Here is a 21,459-nt window from a genome sequence, read left to right as displayed (position 1 = left end):
ATTCCCATCTAGTCAGTCCTGTTGAATTATCATTTTTAAACCAAAAAGAGTAGGTTGATACTATTGATAGACTAAGAAATCTGAAGTGATTAACATTATAATACTTGTGAATTTCTTCACATCAGTGTGTCAATTATTTCCAGGATGCAGTTCCTGGATCAGCTTGGTGAGTCACACTAGACTATGAATACAATTAGTAGGATTACTCCTTTGAGCAACAGCAGAGAGACAAATGTTTGCATTTGGACAATGTGTGCTCAAGATACTGAGCCAATAAAGTGGATTAATCTATTATTAATCTGTTATACATTGCCAGAGTTTGGGATGGCCATGGAGATGCACCTTTTTGTTCTATCAAATCTCACTACTTATAATGAATGTATCTGTAATTATACATTAAAATATACATTACATAAAGAAAAAGCATATATTGAATTGTGGACGCCAGGAGGTGTGTCTGCTGCTTTCGGGATAATGGGGATCCTAATACAATACCAAATGCTTAAACCACTGGAGTGGAGATCCTGCCTGAGATAGATACTGAATGAGGAAGGAAGACACCTCTCCCTGTAATAAAGGAAATCACAGACTATTAAGTAACTTCTCTTGCGCAATATAGATGTGTAGGTCTATAATAAAGGACATTATGAACCCCCTGAGTTTATAATAACAATAGGGGTACACAACTAATCCCAATAATAGAATACTTAATAAAAATAGCTAAATCTGTATGTAAATGCTCATGCTTAATGTACTAAAAACCTCATAAGACAGAATATTCAAGTCTTAAAGTCGTCATTGAGTCATGTTTAACCTGTGGCCCCACCTTTGTGTTAACCTTTAAGGTCCCTCCTCAAATACAGGTGGTTATAAAAACCAGATCCATCCTAAGCACCTCTCTCATATCACCTGTGTAGGACCTGTTCACGACCCACAGGATCACCATGGGGACAACCAAGAATACACCGATATGGAGGCTGATATGCCTGGCACTACTGATCAAATCAACACAAACAGGTTGGTAGAATATTCATTCATTAGCCTAAATCAGAAGGGAAGGTAACTTTCAGATTTGATAATATCTCTCTCTCTATATATATATATATTTAATGTAAAATCTCATTATCAAAAATATTTATGTGTTAGCTATTCAGAAATGTACTAACACACAAAAGTGATTACATGTATTATACATGCATTTTAAAGAATTCGACAGTAGGCATACAGTAGCAGTTTTTACTCAATAATTTACTACGATCATATGATTACATTATTCATTTACGTTTTCATCCTAGTTCTGTTCCTTATACACATTTGTTTATTAAAAAAAAAAGAATTCACCTTTATTTAACCAGGTAGGCTAGTTGAGAACAAGTTCTCATTTACAACTGCAACCTGGCCAAGATAAAGCAAAGCAGTGCGACACAAACAACAACACAGAGTTACACAGGGAAAAAACAAACATACAGTCAATAATACAATAGAGAAAGTCTATATACAGTGTGTGAAAATGAGGTAGGATAAGGCGGTGAGGCAAATAATAGGCCATAGTGGCGAAATTATTACAGTATGGCAAATTAAACACTGGGGTGATAGATGTGCAGAAGATGAGTGTGCAAGTAGCGGTACTGGGGTGCAAAGGAGCAAAATATATTAAATTAATAACAATATGGTGATGAGGTAGTTGGATGGGCTATTTACAGATTGGCTATGTACAGGTGCAGTGATCTGTGAGCTGCTCTGACAGCTGGTGCTTAAAGCTAGTGAGGGAGATATGAGTCTCCAGCTTCAGTGATTTTTGCAGTTTGTTCCAGTCATTGGCAGCAGAGAACTGGAGGGAAAGGCGGCCGAAGGAGGAATTGGTTTTGGGGGTGACCAGTGAAATATACAGTGGGGCAAAAAAGTATTTAGTCAGCCACCAATTGTGCAAGTTCTCCCACTTAAAAAGATGAGAGAGGCCTGTAATTTTCATCATAGGTACACTTCAACTATGACAGACCAAAAAAATCACATTGTAGGATTTTTAATGAATTTATTTGCAAATTATGGTGGAAAATAGGTATTTGGTCAATAACAAAAGTTTATCTCAATACTTTGTTATATACCCTTTGTTGGCAATGACACAGGTCAAACGTTTTCTGTAAGTCTTCACAAGGTTTTCACACACTGTTGCTGGTATTTTGGCCCATTCCTCCATGCAGATCTCCTCTAGAGCAGTGATGTTTTGGGGCTGTCGCTGGGCAACACGGACTTTCAACTCCCTCCAAAGTTTTTCTATGGGGTTGAGATCTGGAGACTGGCTGGGCCACTCCAGGACCTTGAAATGCTTCTTACGAAGCCACTCCTTCGTTGCCCGGGCGGTGTGTTTGGGATCATTGTCATGCTGAAAGACCCAGCCACATTTCATCTTCAATGCCCTTGCTGATGGAAGGAGGTTTTCACTCAAAATCTCACGATACATGGCCCCATTCATTCTTTCCTTTACACGGATCAGTCGTCCTGGTCCCTTTGCAGACAAACAGCCGGGGAGCATGATGTTTCCACCCCCATGCTTCACAGTAGGTATGGTGTTCTTTGGATGCAACTCAGCATTCTTTGTCCTCCAAACACGACGAGTTGAGTTTTTACCAAAAAGTTATATTTTGGTTTCATCTGACCATATGACATTCTCCCAATTCTCTTCTGGATCATCCAAATGCTCTATAGAAAACTTCAGACAGGCCTGGACATGTACTGGCTTAAGCAGGGGGACACATCTGGCACTGCAGGATTTGAGTCCCTGGCGGTGTAGTGTGTTACTGATGGTAGGCTTTGTTACTTTGGTCCCAGCTCTCTGCAGGTCATTCACTAGGTCCCCCCGTGTGCTTCTGGGATTTTTGCTCACCGTTCTTGTGATCATTTTGACCCCACGGGGTGAGATCTTGCGTGGAGCCCCAGATCGAGGGAGATTATCAGTGGTCTTGTATGTCTTCCATTTCATAATAATTGCTCCCACAGTTGATTTCTTCAAACCAAGCTGCTTACCTATTGCAGATTCAGTCTTCCCAGCCTGGTGCAGGTCTACAATTTTGTTTCTGGTGTCCTTTGACAGCTCTTTGGTCATGGCCATAGTGGAGTTTGGAGTGTGACTGTTTGAGGTTGTGGACAGGTGTCTTTTATACTGATAACAAGTTCAAACAGGTGCCATTAATACAGGTAACGAGTGGAGGACAGAGGAGCCTCTTAAAGAAGAAGTTACAGGTCTGTGAGAGACAGAAATCTTGCTTGTTTGTAGGTGACCAAATACTTATTTTCCACCATCATTTGCAAATAAATTCATAAAAAATCCTACAATGTGATTTTCTGGATTTTTTTTTCATTTTGTCTGTCATAGTTGATGTGTACCTATGATGAAAATTACAGGCCTCTCTCATCTTTTTAAGTGGGAGAACTTGCACAATTTGTGGCTGACTAAATACTTTTTTTCACCACTGTACCTGATGGAGCGCGTGCTGCGGGTGGGTGCTGCTATGGTGACCAGTAAGCTGAGGTAAGGCGGGACTTTACCTAGCTACGACTTATAGATGACCTGGAGCCAGTGGGTTTGGCGACGGATATGAAGCGAGGGCCAGCCAACGAGAGCATATAGGTCACAGTGGTGAGTAGTATATGGGGCTTAGGTGACAAAATGGATGGCACTATGATAGACTGCATCCAATTTGCTGAGTAGAGTGTTGGAGGCTATTTTGCAAATTACATCGCCGAAGTCAAGGATTGGTAGGATAGTCAGTTTTACTAGGGTATGTTTGGCAGCATGAGTGAAGGATGCTTTGTTGCGAAATAGGAAGCCGTTTGTAGATTTAATTTTGGATTGGAGATGCTTAATGTGAGTCTGGAAGGAGAGTTTACAGTCTAACATGACACCCAGGTATTTGTAGTTGTCCACATATTCTAAGTCAGAACCGTCCAGAGTAGTGATGCTGGACGGGAGGGTAGGTGTGGGCAGCGATCGGTTGAAAAGCATGCATTTAGTTTTGCTTACATTTAAGAGCAGTTGGAGGCCACGGAAGGAGAGTTGTATGGCATTGAAGCTCATCTGGAGGTTGTTAACACAGTGTCCAAAGAAGGGCCAGAAGTATACAGAATGGTGTCGTCTGCGTAGAGGTGGATCAGAGAATCACCAGCCGAAAGAGCGACATCATTGATGTATACAGAGAAAAGAGTCGGCCCGAGGATTGAACCCTGTGACACACCCATAGAGACTGCCTGAGGTCCGGACAACAGGCCCTCCGATTTGACACACTGAACTCTGTCAGAGAAGTAGTTGGTGAACCAGGCGAGACAGTCATTTGAGAAATCAAGGCTGTTGAGTCTGCTGATAAGAATGTGGTGATTGACAGAGTTGAAAGCCTTGGCCAGGTCGATGAATACAGCTGCAAAGTATTGTCTCTTATCGATGGCGGTTATGATGTCGTTTAGGACCTTGAGCATGGCTGAGGTGCACCCATGACCAGCTCGGAAACTAGATTGCATAGCGGAGAAGGTACGGTGGGATTCGAGATGGTCGGTGATCTGTTTGTTAACTTGACTTTTGAAGACCTTAGAAAGGTAGGGTAGGATAGATATAGGTCTAGCAGTTTGGGTCTAAAGTGTCTCCCCCTTTGAAGAGGGGGATGACCGCGGCAGCTTTCCAATCTTTGGGGATCTCAGACGACACGAAAGACAGGTTGAATAGGCTAGTAATAGGGGTTGCAACAATTTGGGCTGATAATTTTAGGAAGAGAGGGTCCAGATTGTCTAGCCCGGCTGATTTGTAGGGGTCCAGATTTTGCAGCTCTTTCAGAACATCAGCAATCTTGATTTGGGTGAAGGAGAAATGGGGAAGGCTTGGGCAAGTTGCAGTGAGGGGTGCAGGGCTGTTGACCGGGGTAGTGGTAGCCAGGTGGAAAGCATGGCCAGCCATAGAAAAATGCTTATTGAAATTCTCAATTATCGCGGCATTATTGGTGGTGACAGTGTTTCCTAGCCTCAGTGCATGAGATTGTTTATGAGATTGTTTCCATCTAAATTTGAAAATGTTACACATTTGTGGTGAAAAATCTATAACCTTTTAGAAATCTTTATCATTAGTGATTGTTATCAAGAGTGGTTGTAGCATAAAGCACTCCCCCCACTGGGTGTGTGTTTGTGCTTTAGATTTTGTTTGTTGATCAGGAACAAAAACAAGAACAGAATACAGACAAAACTCAAGTGTATATCTTTAAAATAACAGTTGTGGTAAGTATGTCAAATGTCTGATATTACTGAAATAATACTGAAAGGAAACATCTGATGCCTAAATATGTAAAATAGGAACTGAACATTCGTCGGAATTCAATGTGTTTAGTTTACAAAGCAGATGACACTTGATTAAGGAATCTTCAGGTTTGTTTTATTTGTCGGATGACCTGTCAGCCAGGGCTGAGCTTTCCAAAAGCTTTGATCACACCTATGCAATTCATAGAGCATCAAAGTACTGTGGTTCAGGCACAGAAGACTCCGCGAACACAGGAACATTCCCTTTAAAATTAAATTGCACGATAGCACTGAACTTCGGCGATACGGATTGAATGGAGCCTTAGGTTCGCTGTCAATATTGAATGGGTCACATCATGCCTCAAATGTCCCTTTGTCTAGACATACTGCTGTGCAAATCAAATACACTTCTAAAAGCGCAGTGCAACAATCTATATCTGCAATGATTGAATTCCATCCGGAATGTTCATATAACACTGTAAAATACTCATGAATTGCTTTTTTTCAGTGAACCCCACAACAAGTGTAACAATCATCCCGACAATGATCACAACGATATCCACACTTTCAGGTAAATCTCTGACAGAATGCACACTGAATAAATGACTGGGTATCCATCAATACGCTAAGAAGGAACTGACGTTTGTATTCCTTGTCCCTCAGGATTGAATGCCTCACACAATGACCAGGTCTGCAGCACATGGGGTAACTACCATTTTAAGACTTTTGACGGGGACTTTTTCCAGCTCCCCTCCACCTGCAACCATGTTGTGACCTCACTGTGTAAGAGCAGCTATGAGGCTTTCAACATCCAGATGAGGCGGCAGGTGGTGGACAACCAGCCCACCATTAGCAAGATTACCATGAAGCTGGATGGTGTAGTGGTGGAGCTATCCAAGGGTGTTGTTGTGGTCAATGGGCAGACGTGAGTTTCCCTGTCATTTGACTGATTCGCCATTCTGCAAGCACCTCTCTTGAGGATTTTATGTGCTACATTCCGGAATGTAATAATAATTATAATCATAATGTATTGGATGACCTTTAAACATCTTCTTCCTCCTGAAGGGTGACCCTGCCGTTCAGCTTGTCTGGAGTCAGCATCGTGAAGACTACATCCAATGTGAAGGTCGTAGCCAAACTGGGGCTGGTTGCTGTTTGGAACAAGGATGACTCCCTAATGGTAAAATACCTGCATTTCTAATTTCCCTCTTCAATGGTTGATTAGTTAATAATGTTACATTTTTCTTTAGATTAAAAGCATAACATCTTTGTAATCATTGGCAATGATCAGCAGTTGATCGTGAGTGAGAAACACCTATTTTTGGCTGCACATTGTCTCATGTTGGTTGAAGCACTGTCTACTCCCCTCCTAAAATATTAATATTGAAAGGCAGAATTAGCTGAAGAACGAGGATGAATTAAACTGGATATGTGAAGATGTATAGGCTATACACACACAGGCTAAAGTTCCAATGTTTATTTGATGAAGTGTTTGCAAATATTTGTTGATTTGAATTACATTTTCTGTCACTCCCTAATATAAGACAAACAAAAAGATAGGTTATAAACATGGAGGATAGCCAAGACTGAACACGTGAATGGTGCTGAACAGGATGAGATTTTGTGGACAAAACACATTGTATCTGGTCATTCTACAGATTGAAATGAATGAGAAGTACAGAAACCAGACCTGCGGACTCTGTGGTGACTTCAATGAAGTCCAAACATATAACGAGTTCATCATCAATGGTAAAATAATTTCAGAAATCTCCAAAACTGAAATGTAACTACATTACATACTGTAGGTGGAAAAGCAAATGTTCAATGTCTGTGTTGTTGCAGGTGGGAAACTCTCTAGCTCTGACTATGGAAACCTCTGGAAACTGGATGGCCCTCTGGAAGTCTGTGAGGAGCCTACGCTAACTTCTGTGGAGAGTTGTGGAGATGAGGTATTCCAATTCAAACCACAGAAGAAGAGTACAAAACAATGTTAATAGAAGTTAGAAATAGCAATTAATCCATGTGATCCAACAAATGTTTTCTATATGGTAACCTTTTGTGGTTTGTCTCTGTAGGAATTTTGTCAGCAGCTGTTCTCCAGTGCAGCTTTCAGTAGCTGTGCTAATTATTTGGACATGGACGCCTTTGTCGAGACCTGCCTTGCAGACCTGTGCCACTGTGATAACAGCACCAACTCCTTCTGCCTGTGCAACACCATCTCAGAGTACTCCCGTCAGTGTGTTCATGCAGGGGGGAAGCCCCAGCAATGGAGGACTAAACAGTTCTGCTGTAAGCATGCAGATACTCTTCAACATGCCCACCAAACACTAAATGATCATGTTCACAATCTATTTTAAGGAAACAGTTAATCACAATGTTTATTTTCTCAGATAAGACATGCCTCTACAACATGGAGTACCAGGAATGTGGAAGCCCCTGTGTTGACACCTGCTCCAACCCAGAGGCCAGCCAGATGTGTGAAGACCACTGTACAGATGGCTGCTTCTGTCCTCTAGGTACCACACAGGTTCAACTCAAATCAAATCAAATGTATTTATAAAGCTTACATCAGCTGATATCTCAAAGTGCTGTACAGAAACCCAGCCTAAAACCCCAAACAGCAAGCAATGCAGGTGTAGAAGCACGGTGGCTAGGAAAAACTCCCTAGAAAGGCCAGAACCTAGGAAGAAACCTAGAGAGGAAGCAGGCTATGAGGGGCGGCCTGTCCTCTTCTGGCTGTGCCGGGTGGAGATTATAACAGAACATGGCCAAGATGTTCAAATGTTCATAGATGACCAGCAGGGTCAAATAATAATAATCACAGTGGTTGTCGAGGGTGCAACAGGTCAGCACCTCAGGAGTAAATGTCAGTTGGCTTTTCATAGACGATCATTCAGAGTATCTCTACTGCTCCTGCTGTCTCTAGAGAGTTGAAAACAGCAGGTCTGGGACAGGTAGCACGTCCGGTGAACAGGTCAGTGTTCCATAGCCACAGGCAGAACAGTTGAAACTGGATCAGCAGCACGGCCAGGTGTACTGGGGACAGCAAGGAGTCATCAGGCCAGGTAGTCCTGAGGCATGGTCGTAGGGCTCAGGTCCTCCGAGATAGAGACAGAAAGAAAGAGAGAATTGGAGAGCATACTTAAATTCACACAGGACACCGGATAAGACAGGAGAAATACTCCAGATATAACAGACTGACCCTAGCCCCCCGACACATAAACTACTACAGCATAAATACTGGAGGCTGAGACAGGTGGGGTCGGGAGACACTGTGGCCCCACCCAACGATACCTCCGGACAGGGCCAAACAGGCAGGATATAACCCCACCCACTTTGCCAATGCACAGCCCCCACACCACTACAACTCTGTTGTACAAGTTAACCTAAAGCACATCATGAAAACACCACACCTTTACCCATTATGCCTTTTATGTCAATGTGTGCAAAAGTCTCTGAATAAGGTGACAAAGGAAGAAGTAAATAATGGATGTTTTTCTCAGTTACTTCCTGGAGTCAGTGAAGTTCTCTGTGTAAAGTAAACATTAGAATAACACTCCTTACTGAATGCAGTTTTAGCAATCTCTTAAAGGAATACTTTTCTGTCAGGAACTAAAATCTTTCTGAATGTTGTCTTAAAATTATGCCTGATCTCTCACCAAATAGGTACTGTTTTTGATGATGTCAGCAACAGTGGCTGCATTCCATTGAGCGAATGCCTCTGTGTCCACATTGGACAAGTATACAAATCTGGAGAGTCTTACACCAGCAACTGTAAAGAATGGTAGGCCAAGTACATCATCTGATTTAAACATCACATATCCCATGCCTCATTTTCATGAATCATGCCAAAATCTACAGTGTGATTATAAAAACTGTATGCATGTAAATATTTCTAAAATACTATATGAATGCAGTTGTGAGATGAGCCTGTAAATGTTCCCTTTAGCACCTGTGCTGGTGGTCAGTGGGCCTGTACAGACAAGGACTGTCCTGGGACCTGCTCTGTGGAGGGAGGATCCCACATCAACACCTATGATGGGAAAGCCTACACCTTCCATGGGGACTGCTCTTACGTTCTGACCAAGGTCAGTGCATGTGGTGCAGTATAGCAAAGCAAGTAGAAGCTAGTAGAAAACATTCAATAGAACTTTTCAGTGCAAAGGTGAGGTAAAATAGCTTTTCCTCAAGCCATACGTTGACGTAGACGTGTCCAAAGGGGTCAATCTTTAAGTGAGTCATTCTCATTTCATGTTTTTACCTTCAAACTCATGCTGGTTTTCTTTCAGCAATGCAATGGAACTGAATTCACCGTGCTGGGAGATATTGTGAAGTGTGGGTTGACTGACACTGAGACGTGCATGAGGGCTGTTACCCTAGCCCTCTCCAGCAGATCCACTGTAAGGCAACTCTCCAAATACTTTTCAGACCAAATAATACAGGGAACTGTCAACTCATTTTCAAACAAAACCGCTTCTTTAAGATAATTATACTAGTTTGCAAATAAATGTCCCTCAAACTTTTTGTCTAAACACACAATAACCTTATTTAAAATTGCCCTGATTTGGCAAATATTGCTGGGATATTTGCAATCTCATAAAATGCTTATGTATGGAAACAAATGAGAATTTAATAAAATATATTATCTTATCTAATTCACAGGTGATCCGAGTCCTGTCAAGTGGAAGTGTTTTTGTAAATCAGATTCTTTGTCAGCTCCCGCTCTATACAGGTGAGATAATCCATTGTAATGCCAAATTAAATTGTAGTGTGGATCAGTGCATGAACTCCATATCATTTATATTCACTAGATGAAGCCTTAATGGTGTCCCTCTATTTATTTAATGTATTGCAGCTGAAGTGACCGTCTTCAAGCCCTCCTCATTCTACATTGTTATCCAGACAACTCTTGGAGTTCAACTTCAGATCCAGCTTTCACCAGTTATGCAGATGTACATAACTACCATCTCATCCTACAAAGGAACAACCTGTGGTATGCTTCAGATTCATCCACCAGTTTCATACCTTTTTCTTCAGTATATCTGTTAATACAAATCTAATAACATCATATGGCTTCAATTATTTTCCACAGGCCTTTGCGGAAACTACAATGACGTTCAGGCAGATGAGTTCAGAGTCATCAGTGGATTGGTGGAGGGCACAGCTGTAGCTTTTGCCAACACATGGAAGACCATGTCTAGCTGCCCTGATGTCAAGACTAGCTTTGAAAACCCTTGCAGTTTGAGCATCGAAAATGGTACGTATTTAATAAGCCTACAGATTAATCACTTGTTGAATGATTATAACAAAGTTATATAAGATAGTATATGCGTATGTGGAAATGATGATTGTCTTTTTCACAGAGAAATATGCCCAGCACTGGTGTTCCATGTTATCAGATCCTAAAGGAGTGTTCTCCCCTTGCCATTCTGAAATAAGACCTGACACCTACAAAACCGTAAGTTAGTTAAGAAGGATACGATCGCAAAGTAAAACCATTAAACTCTTATGTGATGAGGTTATAGTCTTGACACACTTTGACTCTTTTTCCAACAGAACTGTATGTATGACAGCTGTAACTGTGAGAAGAGTGAGGACTGCATGTGTGCTGCCGTCTCCTCTTATGTCCATGCTTGTGCTGCCAAGGGTATCCAGCTCAGCAGTTGGAGAGACACTATCTGCAGTGAGTAGGCCGCATGGCACCATGGAGACCTCTCGCAATGTGTCATTATAATGAGTGCTGAAAATTGATTAGAATAGAATGATTTTACTGAAACAACAACAGTAGGTACAAAGTACAAATAACCTGAAGAAATAACTGCACAAATACAAAGATATAAGGAAACCAATATCTTGCTAATACTACTCATATCTAATGACTTTTCTCAGATAAATTCGCCACCTGTCCCAGTCAAACAGTTTATACCTACAACATGACCAGTTGCGGACGCACCTGCCGCTCCCTGAGCATGACAGACCAATCTTGCCAGGTGGAGTTTGTTCCGGTGGATGGCTGTGGCTGTGCAGAGGGCACCTACATGGACGAGGCTGGCCAGTGTGTTGCCCCCACCAATTGTCCCTGCTATGACAAGGGCTCGGTGGTCCCTGCAGGAGAGACTATCAGCAGAGACGGTGCCACCTGGTAAGCACCTCCCTCATACATATAAAGCTAGGAGACCAAAATAAATACAAATGAAACTTCATGGATATATTCATAACTGTGTATTAAATTATGTCATAATGATATTTGCTGTTGATTTGATTATCTTACTAACTATAACTATTAATACTGTAACTATTTTATAGTACTTGCAGACAAGGGACACTGAGTTGCACTGGGGGAGCAAGACTATTTAGTAAGTTTTATGATCTTTTATTACAATTTATTCATTTAATTAATTTATTAATAAAATATATGGCTCAATATGATTTAACCCTTTACATGCATCCTTCACAAAACAGGTACATTTGAAATGAACCAAGAGGATTCAAGCAATTCATGTAAGACAATGTGATTAGTTATGATGATGAATGTGGATATTTCTGGATATATGATAATTATATTCTGCTTGTTTGAGAATTGAAAATAGTTTTTTTTACTTGTATTCTCATATATCCCCAGTATGCACACTGCCAATGGTTTTCTTCAACTGCTCAACTGCACCTCCAGGAGCTTCAGGTTCTGAGTGTCAGAAGAGCTGCAAAACTCTGGATATGACCTGTGTGAGTCCCTCATTCAGTCTAAATGGGATTGTCACATACTGTCACTATTATACTGAGTTTTGTGTTGACTGAACAAAAACTTTTGAGAATCTCAATTATGTCAAATACCCACCCCCCTCCTCCCCCGGTGTACAAAAACATAGTCCATATCTCTTTAATTTGCCATGACTTATGTATGCATTTTGTTAAATCCCTTTAGATCAGCACAGAGTGCACATCAGGTTGTATGTGCCCCACCGGACTGGTGTCTGATGGGAACGGAGACTGCATCAAGGAGGAACTTTGTCCTTGTTCTCACAATGGAGCTACTTACCAAGCTGGAGAGACTCTTAAGGTTGACTGCAATACATGGTATGCCTGTTTTGTGTCTTACACCTCAGGGGGGAGAAAACATAAAGAACACAGACTTACAAATAACGAAAAAAATGTCAGGCAATTTTTGTGACATTATGTGTGTGTTGTTCACAGTACTTGCAAGGACAGACAATGGCAGTGTACCACACATCTTTGTGATGGAGTTTGTGCAATCTACGGAGAGGGTCACTATATCACCTTTGATGAGAAAAGGTTCAACTTTAATGGAAACTGTGAATACACTCTCATTCAGGTTTGTGTCTCTTTATTTGGTAGAATTGTATCAGCATTGAAAAGTGTGAATTTTAAACATATTAAGAATATTTTCCTTTCGCACAGGACTACTGTGGCAATACTAATGGCAGTGGCAGCTTCAGAGTTCTCACTGAGAACATTCCTTGTGGAACTAAAGGCACCACCTGCTCCAAGACCATCAAGCTCTTCCTGGGGGTAATGAGCAACTTGACTTCACACAATACTGTACATTCCATCCCTCGTGTAAAGAACAATCAACAAATCATCAACCAAACATCAAGTTGAGATCCGATTTCAGACCAAGTTATGTATGAAAACATATTTTCCTTCTTCAGACCAGTGAGCTCCTATTGGCAGATGGGACCGCTCAAGTTGTCAGGAGTACTCCAGAAGAGCAGTTTCCTAAACAGATCAGCCTTCTGGGGAATTATCTGGTTATTGAAGTCAAAAGTGGTCTAATCCTCATGTGGGACAAGAAGACCAGTCTTTTTATCAAGCTGAGTCCACAATACCAGGTACATTAAGATACTCTGATGAAGAAATGAGGTCAGGATTCAGTCAAAACTGATATTACCGAGACTTTTGTATAACCCTGCCAAGTCAATCATTTTAATTCATGATCTCTTTTCTTCAGGGGCAAGTGTGTGGTCTGTGTGGAAACTATGATGGCAACGCAAACAATGACTTCACCACTAGATCCCAGGCGACAGTTGTTGATCCGGTGGAATTTGGAAACAGCTGGAAAGTTTCATCAAGCTGCCCAAGTGTATCCGCTGTAGTGCACCCATGTACCTCCAACCCGTACAGAGCGTCTTGGGCCCAGAAACAATGCAGCATCATTAAGAGCGATGTCTTCACAGCCTGCCAGAACCAGGTATGGATATGTTCAACTAGGATATACTACTAGTAAGATATGTGGATTTGTCTTTTGAGGACAAAGAAATGTACTTCACCGTGCAACTTCTGTATATCTTACAACACATTGCTGTGCTTTTAAGGTGGACCCCTCTCCTTACTACGATGCTTGTGTGAGAGACTCATGTGCTTGTGACAGTGGTGGAGACTGTGAGTGCTTCTGTACAGCAGTGGCAGCTTATGCAAAGGCCTGCAATGAAGCTGGAGCATGCGTAGCCTGGAGAACCCCTCGAATTTGCCGTAAGTTTCTTCACAATCAACAGTGAAGTCTGAGCTGAGTAAAATCAAGGTTGAATTGAAAAATGTTTAATTCTGGTCTGGAACGTGATTTTCAACTACATTAAGGCACTTGTCAATTCAATTCTGGACCAGGTTGACACATTATCATATAGGACAGTTTATCATGGAAAGGGATCATTGTTCTAGTTCAATTAATGAAAACGTTTTTGTCCACCATATTTTGTCCACCACATACAGCACTGTTCTGTGATTACTACAACCCCACTGGAGAATGTGAGTGGCACTACAAGGCATGTGGAGCTCAGTGTATGAAGACCTGCAGAAACCCTTCCGGAGACTGTTCTAGTTTAATTCCAGCATTGGAAGGTAGGGATATGACCGTCTAACTCATATTTTGTCTCATTTTGTATATTATTTCTGAATAACAATTGCAATTGGAACTGACCCCGACAATGGTTATAAATATACATGCTGTGTGTCTGAGCAGCCTCAGGCTACATTTACACTGACTACTGTTATCCTTAACAAGACTTGACCTTTTGTAACCTCTTGGCTATTATGCTTATTACAGGCTGCTATCCTAACTGTCCTGCGGCACAACCTTACTTCAATGAGGAGACAATGAAGTGTGTGGTGAGGGAACAATGTGGCTGCTTTGACTATGAAGGAAACCAATACACCAATGGACAGAATGTTCCGGCACCAAATTGTGAAAGATGGTATGTTAAAATCATTCAATTCACAGTACCTGTGCTATTTCAGAGCATATTCTGAATGTTCGAACTGTGAAAGTACCAGTTATTCTGTGTTATATTAATTCTGGGGAAGAGGTTAGGGGTTTGGCTAAGATTGGAAGGGTCATGCTAGTTTTTCCATAGTGATGCCAATTGTGGGTGTATGACAATCTGAAAATGTGCCCTGCTCCCCATGGATTTCACAACTTACTTTATTACCAAGTCCTGACTAGTCGTACCTCTTTACTAGTATTTTGAACAAAACATTTATATCTATTTAATTTGAACCTGTGAATAATTTCAATGTTTAACAAATGTTTCTTCTTTTTAAGCACCTGCACAATGACTGGAGTGAGCTGCAGTTATGATGTAAATGGTAAGGATGACATCATCAAATTAAACTAACATAGTTAGCAATGACCAAAGCAACATTGATTGAATCTAATTGTAAAATACTTTCCCCTTTGTAGTTTGTACATGCTTGCATAATGGTAAACAACACCCATATGGAGCAACCCTCTACAATACAACAGATGGGATTGGTAACTGCATTGTTGCAGTTTGCGCCGCGAACGGAACCATTACCAGGAACATTTCCCCTTGTCAAGTGACCACAACTCCAGTACCAACTACAACTTCCCCTCTGACCACAACAACTGTCCATGCAACTACAACACAGGCCTCTACGACAACACTAAAGCCCACAACTGTCTTCCACTTTTCAACACCTGGTAAGCAGAGAAACTCTTCAATGAATGATTAAAGTCCAGCCACATGTTTTCTAAATACCATAGTTATAAATGGCAATCTTGATGGCAATTAATATCAATTGGTATGTAAGGTGTTAGTAAATGTATTCTCGAAGTCCAAAAAGTTGGCCCCGGACCCGAATGGACCCGAGGACAATCAAACTCGGACACGAACGGAAACAAGAAAAATTATACACAAACCCAACGACAACCAGACCTGGGTCTCGGTCAAACCCGATTAGACCCGAGTGTCAGACAAATTACGTTTATCAGCCAAGTTTCTACACTGTTTAACAAAAAGGATTATATGTTGCCTTCGATAAGTATGAAAATAAACCTTATTAGCGTAAATTAAATATGCTATAGGCTATGCAGAGCTTTGATTGGGTCCACTCAGGTTTATCAGCTGTACTTACAAAGACCCGAGAGCTAATGACAATAAAACAGGAATCGACCCAAACCAGGGTAAACGAGACCCCAGCAGCTAGGGTCACGGGTGGGGTCTCGAGTATTTGGGTTTGGATGGACCCGTGAAGACCTTAAGTTGGTAATGATTAGTTAAGTTTAATTCATATGTTAAACTTAAGAATTGTAAATGTAAGCTATTTGGTAAATTAAAATGTAATTTTTCAGGCCAAGTAAACTAAAGATATATCTTTTTCAAAAACAGAACCAACATCTACTTCAACTTGGTCTTCCACAACAATGGAGTTGACACCTAAAATCACCACAAGTTCATCATTAAATCCTTCAACTACATCATCAGGATCAAGTACAGTCACAATTCCCAACCCGACAACTGTAACTACAACAACTGTGGTACCCTCAACAAGTGGAGAAGTAGCTACATCGACCACAGCTGAGACTTCAACAAAGGAAGACACCACAAATGAGACGATCACATCTATAAAGCCACCTAAAGAAGTCACCACCGGCCCAACAACCACTTCCACCACTGTAATTGTTGAAACCTCTACCTCAACATCACAGCCCAAAACAACAGGTGAAGAAACAACAGGTCCAGTAGTGATCACATCCAATCCCACGACTTTAACAACAACTACAATTGTACCAACAACAACTACACCTATAACAGGTGGAACTACAACAGTTGAAGAAACAACAACTGAGACAATTCCATATACATCTAAAGCTCCACCTAAAGAACTCACCACTGGCCCAACAACCACTTCCACCACTGTAATTGTTGAAACCTCTACCTCAACATCACAACCCAAAACAACAGGTGAAGAAACAACACGGCCAGTTGTCATAACATCCAATCCCACTGCTTTAACAACATCTACACTTGCACCCACAACAACTACACCTAACACAGCTGGAACTACAACAGTTGAAGAAACCACAATTGAGACAAGTCCATCTACATCCACAAAGCCACCCAAAGAAGTCACCACCAGCCCAAAAACAGCTTCCACCACTGTAATTGTTGAAACCTCTACCTCAACATCACAACCCAAAACAACAGGTGAAGAAACAACAGGCCCAGTTGTCATAACTTCCAATCCCTCTACTTTAACAACAACTACACTTGCACCCACAACAACTACACCTACCACAGGTGGAACAACAATTGAGGAAACCACAATTGAGACAAGTCCATCTACATCCACAAAGCCACCAAAGAAGTCACCACCGGCCCAACAACCACTTCCACCACTGTAATTTTTGAAACCTCTACCTCAACATCTCAGCCCATAACAACAGGTGAAGAAACAACAGGTTCAGTAGTGATAACTTCCAGTCCCTCTACTTTAACAACAACAACAATTGTACCCACAACAACTACACCTACCACAGCTGGAACTACAACAGTTGAAGAAACCACAATTGAGACAAGTCCATCTACGTCCACAAAGCCACCTAAAGAAGTAACCACCGGCCCAACAACCACTTCCACCACTGTAATTGTTGAAACCTCTACCTCAACATCTCAGCCCATAACAACAGGTGAAGAAACAACAGGTCCAGTAGTGATCACATCCAATCCCACTACTTTAACAACAACTACAATTGTACCCACAACAACTACACCTACCACAGGTGGACCTACAATTGAGGAAACCACAACTGAGAGTATTCCATCTACATCCACAAAGCCACCCAAAGAAGTCACCACCAGCCCAACAACCACTTACACCACTGTAATTGTTGAAACATCTACCTCAACATCACAACCCAAAACAACAGGTGAAGAAACAACAGGGCCAGTTGTCATAACATCCAATCCCACTACTTTAACATCAACTACAATTGTACCCACAACAACTACACCTACCACAGGTGGACCTACAACATTGAGGAAACCACAATTGAGAGTAGTCCATCTACATCCACAAAGCCACCCAAAGAAGTCACCACCGGCCCAACAACCACTTCCACCACTGTAATTGTTGAAACCTCTACCTCAACATCACAACCCAAAACAACAGGTGAAGAAACAACAGGGCCAGTTGTCATAACTTCCAGTCCCTCAACTTTAACAACAACAACAATTGTACCCACAACAGCTACACCTACCACAGCTGGAACTACAACAGTTGAAGAAACCACAATTGAGACAAGTCCATCTACATCCACAAAGCCACCTAAAGAAGTAACCACCGGCCCAACAACCACTTCCACCACTGTAATTGTTGAAACCTCTACCTCAACATCTCAGCCCATAACAACAGGTGAAGAAACAACAGGTCCAGTAGTGATCACATCCAATCCCACTACTTTAACAACAACAACAATTGTACCCACAACAACTACACCTACAACAGCTGGAACTACAACAGTTGAAGAAACCACAATTGAGACAAGTCCATCTACATCCACAAAGCCACCTAAAGAAGTCACCACTGGCCCAACAACCACTTCCACCACTGTAATTGTTGAAACCTCTACCTCAACATCACAACCCAAAACAACAGGTGAAGAAACAACAGGGCCAGTTGTCATAACATCCAATCCCACTACATTAACATCAACTACAATTGTACCCACAACAACTACACCTACCACAGGTGGACCTACAATTGAGGAAACCACAACTGAGAGAAGTCCATCTACATCCACAAAGCCACCCAAAGAAGTCACCACAGGCCAAACAACCACTTCCACCACTGTAATTGTTGAAACCTCTACCTCAACATCTCAGCCCATAACAACAGGTGAAGAAACAACAGGGCCAGTTGTCATAACTTCCAGTCCCTCTACTTTAACAACAACAACAATTGTACCCACAACAACTACACCTACCACAGCTGGAACTACAACAGTTGAAGAAACCACAATTGAGACAAGTCCATCTACATCCACAAAGCCACCCAAAGAAGTCACCACCGGCCCAACAACCACTTCCACCACTGTAATTGTTGAAACCTCTACCTCAACATCTCAGCCCATAACAACAGGTGAAGAAACAACAGTTCCAGTAGTGATCACATCCAATCCCACTACTTTAACAACAACTACAATTGTACCCACAACAACTACACCTACCACAGGTGGACCTACAATTGAGGAAACCACAACTGAGAGTATTCCATCTACATCCACAAAGCCACCCAAAGAAGTCACCACCGGCCCAACAACCACTTCCACCACTGTAATTGTTGAAACCTCTACCTCAACATCACAGCCCAAAACAACAGGTGAAGAAACAACAGGGCCAGTTGTCATAACTTCCAGTCCCTCTACTTTAACAACAACAACAATTGTACCCACAACAACTACACCTACCACAGCTGGAACTACAACAGTTGAAGAAACCACAATTGAGACAAGTCCATCTACATCCACAAAGCCACCTAAAGAAGTAACCACCGGCCCAACAACCACTTCCACCACTGTAATTGTTGAAACCTCTACCTCAACATCTCAGCCCATAACAACAGGTGAAGAAACAACAGGTCCAGTAGTGATCACATCCAATCCCACTACTTTAACAACAACTACAATTGTACCCACAACAACTACACCTACCACAGGTGGAACTACAATTGAGGAAACCACAACTGAGAGTATTCCATCTACATCCACAAAGCCACCCAAAGAAGTCACCACCAGCCCAACAACCACTTCCACCACTGTAATTGTTGAAACATCTACCTCAACATCACAACCCAAAACAACAGGTGAAGAAACAACAGGGCCAGTTGTCATAACATCCAATCCCACTACTTTAACATCAACTACAATTGTACCCACAACAACTACACCTACCACAGGTGGACCTACAATTGAGGAAACCACAACTGAGAGTATTCCATCTACATCCACAAAGCCACCCAAAGAAGTCACCACAGGCCAAACAACCACTTCCACCACTGTAATTGTTGAAACCTCTACCTCAACATCTCAGCCCATAACAACAGGTGAAGAAACAACAGGGCCAGTTGTCATAACTTCCAGTCCCTCTACTTTAACAACATCTACACTTGCACCCACAACAACTACACCTACCACAGCTGGAACTACAACAGTTGAAGAAACCACAATTGAGACAAGTCCATCTACATCCACAAAGCCACCAATAGAAGTCACCACCAGCCCAACATCCACTTCCACCACTGTAATTGTTGAAACCTCTACCTCAACATCTCAGCCCATAACAACAGGTGAAGAAACTACAGTTCCAGTAGTGATCACATCCAATCCCACTACTTTAACAACAACAACAATTGTACCCACAACAACTACACCTACCACAGCTGGAACTACAACAGTTGAAGAAACCACAATTGAGACAAGTCCATCTACATCCACAAAGCCACCTAAAGAAGTCACCACTGGCCCAACAACCACTTCCACCACTGTAATTGTTGAAACCTCTACCTCAACATCACAGCCCAAAACAACAGGTGAAGAAACAACAGGGCCAGTTGTCATAACATCCAATCCCACTACTTTAACATCAACTACAATTGTACCCACAACAACTACACCTACCACAGGTGGACCTACAATTGAGGAAACCACAACTGAGAGTATTCCATCTACATCCACAAAGCCACCCAAAGAAGTCACCACAGGCCAAACAACCACTTCCACCACTGTAATTGTTGAAACCTCTACCTCAACATCTCAGCCCATAACAACAGGTGAAGAAACAACAGGGCCAGTTGTCATAACTTCCAGTCCCTCTACTTTAACAACATCTACACTTGCACCCACAACAACTACACCTACCACAGCTGGAACTACAACAGTTGAAGAAACCACAATTGAGACAAGTCCATCTACATCCACAAAGCCACCAATAGAAGTCACCACCAGCCCAACATCCACTTCCACCACTGTAATTGTTGAAACCTCTACCTCAACATCTCAGCCCATAACAACAGGTGAAGAAACAACAGTTCCAGTAGTGATCACATCCAATCCCACTACTTTAACAACAACTACAATTGTACCCACAACAACTACACCTACCACAGGTGGACCTACAATTGAGGAAACCACAACTGAGAGTATTCCATCTACATCCACAAAGCCACCCAAAGAAGTCACCACCGGCCCAACAACCACTTCCACCACTGTAATTGTTGAAACCTCTACCTCAACATCACAACCCAAAACAACAGGTGAAGAAACAACAGGGCCAGTTGTCATAACTTCCAATCCCTCTACTTCAACAACAACTACAATTACACCCACAACAACTACACCTACCACAGGTGGAACAACAACAGCTGAAGAAACCACAACTGAAACAAGTCCATCTACATCCACAAAGCCACCTAAAGAAGTCACCACCGGCCCAACAACCACTTCCACCACTGTAATTGTTGAAACCTCTACCTCAACATCTCAGCCCATAACAACAGGTGAAGAAACAACAGGTCCAGTAGTGATCACATCCAATCCCACTACTTTAACAACAACTACAATTGTACCCACAACAACTACACCTACCACAGGTGGAACTACAACAGTTGAAGAAACCACAATTGAGACAAGTCCATCTACATCCACAAAGCCACCCAAAGAAGTCACCACCGGCCCAACAACCACTTCCACCACTGTAATTGTTGAAACCTCTACCTCAACATCACAGCCCAAAACAACAGGTGAAGAAACAACAGGGCCAGTTGTCATAACTTCCAGTCCCTCTACTTTAACAACAACAACAATTGTACCCACAACAACTACACCTACCACAGGTGGAACTACAACAGTTGAGGAAACCACAATTGAGAGAAGTC

General features: G+C 41.9%; 1 protein-coding gene across 1 annotated transcript; it reads left to right on the top strand.

Moving 5' to 3' along the window:
* The first annotated feature begins 530 nt into the window (after positions 1–530).
* LOC106587462 (mucin-5AC) lies at positions 531–16,930 on the top strand. Its single transcript, XM_045709130.1, has 31 exons — positions 531–1,017; positions 5,783–5,845; positions 5,938–6,199; positions 6,340–6,454; positions 6,933–7,023; positions 7,117–7,223; positions 7,350–7,563; positions 7,665–7,790; positions 8,941–9,058; positions 9,224–9,362; positions 9,564–9,674; positions 9,937–10,006; positions 10,130–10,267; positions 10,367–10,531; positions 10,638–10,732; positions 10,831–10,957; positions 11,164–11,416; positions 11,581–11,630; positions 11,737–11,775; positions 11,897–11,997; positions 12,197–12,348; positions 12,466–12,604; positions 12,691–12,801; positions 12,942–13,121; positions 13,241–13,480; positions 13,605–13,761; positions 13,999–14,127; positions 14,333–14,480; positions 14,828–14,871; positions 14,966–15,226; positions 15,915–16,930. Exons 1-31 carry the CDS (start codon positions 945–947, stop codon positions 16,928–16,930), a joined length of 5,034 nt encoding a protein of 1,677 aa, XP_045565086.1. The 5' UTR covers positions 531–944.
* Positions 16,931–21,459: the final 4,529 nt, after the last annotated feature.

This window comes from Salmo salar, chromosome ssa26 (assembly GCF_905237065.1).
Source record: "Salmo salar chromosome ssa26, Ssal_v3.1, whole genome shotgun sequence".
NCBI lineage: Eukaryota > Metazoa > Chordata > Actinopteri > Salmoniformes > Salmonidae > Salmo > Salmo salar.
Note: the sequence above shows the minus strand (reverse complement) of the source record. Positions and strands in the feature narration are given on the sequence as shown.

Coding starts and splice junctions, on each gene's coding strand:
- LOC106587462 (XM_045709130.1), top strand. CDS start 945: ATGGGGACAACCAAGAATACACCGATATGGAGGCTGATATGCCTGGCA. Junction 7,224..7,349: donor TGGAGAGTTGTGGAGATGAG/GTATTCCAATTC, acceptor TTGTCTCTGTAG/GAATTTTGTCAGCAGCTGTT. Junction 13,762..13,998: donor GAGAACCCCTCGAATTTGCC/GTAAGTTTCTTC, acceptor CACCACATACAG/CACTGTTCTGTGATTACTAC.